Raw genomic sequence first — 3,985 nt, forward strand, 5'->3', positions numbered from 1 at the left:
GATCACTTTTTTCGCCGATATTTTCAAAAATCCCCTCTTTTTGATTGACTAGCCTTAATTTAAACCTTTGTCATTTCCGGTTTGGCGATGAACACAACAGCAAAGATGCTTCCTTTTTTTTTTCACATTCTTTTCCTCCTTTGCCCTCGAGTTCGACCTCGCCTCCCTTCCTACTACCACTTTTTTTTCTTTTTTGCTCAACACACACCTCCAAACACCCGGGCACCCAGGCTAATTTACTATAACAGAATTTAAAAACTCACTGCATAAAAGCAAAGACACAGCTACTGGACCAGAAGATATCCATTATCAATTCTTGAAACCCCTGCCAGACAACTTCCCTCAACATTTTTCAACAAATCATTAATATATGGTAAGCCCTTCCCCAAACACTGGCTCAAAACTAATATCATCCTAACTCCTAAGCCAGGAAGGGACCACTGCAGCTCTATCAATTATTGCCCATTACCCTAACAAGTTTTACCTGTAAAACAATGGAAAAGATGGTCAATACAAGGTTGATATGGCATCTAAAAATCATAACATCCTATCCAAACACCTGTATCCAGACAAAACCAAAGTACTAACAAGCAATTTGACTAGAAACATTCATCCGTAATGGTTTCATAAGAAAACATGTAATCTCAATCCTTTTGGAGTTGGAAAAAAAAAGCATATGATACTACATGGAGATACAGGATTCTGAAGGACAATCGCAATATGGGAATCAGAAAAAATCTAGCAATGTTTATCCAAGAATTCCTTTCTTACAGAACATATGAAGTATTCTTGGGAAATACAATATCAGACCAATACATACAAGAAGCAGGGGTACCACAGGGTAGTGTAGTATTATTATGTTTCTAATCAAAATCAATGATATAACTAAAACATGAGACCACCTTCAACCAATAATTCATAAATTTCTATTCAAAGAAACCAAAAAGCATACCCTCCTTTGGACACAATATCCCAAATTAATGAAAAACCAAACAACATAGTCACAGAAAAAGCAAATAACAGGCCAACATGGACATTAAATAAACTAAATATTGATTTAACATTTACCAAATTCAAGAAAAACAATTGAACAGAAGCTATACAGAACTCAGAGAAAAATATTCAGAATACAAAGATATATATATATATATATATATATATATATATATATATATATATAGACAGATCCAAAACAAAGAATGAAACAGATGCAGCCTATATAGATGAGCAAAGCCTATGCCAAATACGACTGCTCACTGAACTACAAGCCATCAAAATTCATCAAAGACAGCAACAAACAAAACTTCATTATACATACAGACTCCTTATCCTGTATCATGGCACTTGAAGAGGGAAAAACCGAAAACCCTTTCCATCACAAAAATATCACAAGTATATGATGAAATAACTGAAAAATGTAAAATAATTGTAATAGTCCGGATATCAAGCTATGTTGGTATCTTAGGAAATTAAAAAGCAGACGAACTAGCTAGAGAAGGCATAAACCACCAAATCAAAAAAAAAAAAAAATCAAAACCTACAGACCCGAAAATAAAAATTAAGGAATACCTGAAAACAAGTGGCAAGAACAATGGAATACATGAACAAATTACATGAAAGTCAACCAAAAAGCTTTGAAGGGACAAAGATAGGAGATTGTAATGAACCAAATACAACTCGGCCACACAAAACTGACCCATTCCTACCTGATCAAAGCAGAGGAAGCACCAAAATGTACACTCTGCAACCAATAAATAACAATTAAACATTTACCGGTAAAGTATAGAAGGCACAAACATATCCAGGAGAAATATTTTGAAACAGAAAGCATCAGAGAGGTGTTCCAAGAAATGGAGCCGCAGCAAATTGTAAAATACTTAAAAAGAACAAAATTATTCAAACTCTTCAACTATTCAAACATTTTACTTTTGAAAACAAGCTTTTCAAGAAATTGGCAATAAAAACAACTAGAGCTTTTCTTGGCATAAAATGGTGTCCAGAGGTTGAAATGATGTTAAACAAAGTCAACTTGGTATAGAATTGAATATAGGAACCATTAATTATAGATTACAACACTAGTAAAAAAAAGTAAAGCAAGTCTACATGTTTAGACACGATCAGATTTATAGCTCCCAAAATTCATAAATATCATCACTCACATGAACCCATGGTCTAATTGTTAAAATGTAAATATGTGCATGTTTAATGAGTGCATAATTGCAATAAACATCCAACATTATACCTGCAATGAGAAATATATTTAGCTAAAGGGAAAAGAGATCATCCAAGAAATTACTAATTTTCTTTGAAAGAGTAATGTTCTCTTGGATAAAATATTTCATGTTGTGATTATGACCTACTTGATATTTCCTAGAAGTAATGTTCATACTTGATGGTCATGGTGGTAAATAAGTTTTGTATGTCCATAGATTAACAGCTGATAATGTTGTATGGTTTAAGTTATATCTATATATATTTCAGCAGAGGGAGGCATTTCGTTTTTTTGTGGTTGTCAGTAAGAGATATCCCTTTAAGCTCTTGAGCTAATGGGCTGTTTGTGTTCAGAATTTGGATTACAAGTTTGTCATTTTGTGCAAAAATATAATTGTTACTAGTTTTGTTTGGAGGTAAAATCCTTTTACAGCAGTGGCAGAGACCATATGATTGACACTGTGACTAGTGTTGAATTTGAGCACTAAATTAAAATGTAGAAAATAATTGGATAATCACGGTCTGTGTAGTGAATGCCAAAAAGTGTTTGTGAATAATCAGTGTTCTGAAAGTTGAAGGTTGAGTCTTTACTACTTAATCATGGTTGACAGAATAAGAACAATATACCATAATGGATTAAATAAAGGATCCAGTTTGAAATTATATACTAGTTCTAAATTTTCTAAGGTTCCCAAATTGTCCAAAACGTAAATATAACAAGATTAAAATAATTACCTGAAAACTTGTCTTTTTACCAAAACTTTCTTTCCAAAAACTTCTCAATCAAATTTTGTTCATTCCTTCATAATTTTCTAATCTGTTCATAACATTCTTCATACAGTTGACACTCTTTCCATCTCATTAACACATACTCTTGAGCTTGATAAATGGTGACTTGTTTGTAAAATAATATTTAAAAATGCATTTTAAATTAGGAAAAATATTACGTAGTCTACAACAAATTTCATTTACTTAAAAAGTTAGTGAATAGGAACTTTTATATAAAGTTCTTATTCACTAACTTTTTAAGTAAATGAAATGAAATATGCTTTTATTTGAAATGTTATCTTTTCTTGTTTAAACGTTTGCATGTATGATCAAGACAAAAAGAAAATGTGAAATGCTCAAATTTGATATCTTGCTGTTTGAAACAAAATAGAAATTATGAAATTTTAAAGAAAAACTTTTTTTGATTTCCAACACAGGAGTAAAACATCAGGTCAGAGTTCATTTGGCTTTTGGTCTTAACACCCCTATTCTTGGAGACCACAAATATTCTCATTTGAATAAAATGGCACCACAGGTAAGAAAGATGAAGTGTTTAAATGAAAAATAATTTTCTAAGCTTCTTATCCTATAATCAAATAATTTTCTCAGCTTCTTATCCGATAATCAAATAATTTTCTCAGCTTCTTATCCGATAATCAAATAATTTTCTCAGCTTCTTATCCGATAATCAAATAATTTTCTCAGCTTCTTATCCGATAATCAAATAATTTTCTCAGCTTCTTATCCTATAATCAAATAATTTTCTCAGCTTCTTATCCTATAATCAAATAATTTTCTAAGCTTCTTATCCTATAATCAAATAATTTTCTAAGCTTCTTATCCTATATATCAAACCAGATATCGATGTTAATTAAATTTATTATCTGTGCAAAAATTTTAATTTGTAAATTTTACAATTCTGAAAAAAAAAAAAAGAAAAGAATTTATATTTCTTTTACAGAATATGGATTTATTTGACTTTTTATCTTTTTTTTTTTTTTTTCAG

General features: G+C 30.8%; 1 protein-coding gene across 2 annotated transcripts in view; it reads left to right on the plus strand.

Annotated features, from left to right (window-relative positions):
- The window catches only part of LOC145255748 (uncharacterized), a 50,613-nt gene that overhangs the window by 46,401 nt on the left and 227 nt on the right, over window positions 1–3,985 (plus strand). For both annotated transcript variants that reach the window (XR_013863899.1, XM_080114393.1), the window contains one exon: window positions 3,417–3,514. Coding sequence is in view for 1 of the 2 variants with exons in the window: in XM_080114393.1 (XP_079970519.1) it covers window positions 3,417–3,514 (98 nt within the window). In the remaining variant the exon portion in view is untranslated. The remainder of the gene's footprint in view (window positions 1–3,416; window positions 3,515–3,985) is intronic.

Source organism: Euprymna scolopes, chromosome 31, assembly GCF_053919585.1.
Source record: "Euprymna scolopes isolate OS-2025 chromosome 31, ASM5391958v1, whole genome shotgun sequence".
In the NCBI taxonomy this organism is placed as follows: Eukaryota; Metazoa; Mollusca; class Cephalopoda; order Sepiida; family Sepiolidae; genus Euprymna; species Euprymna scolopes.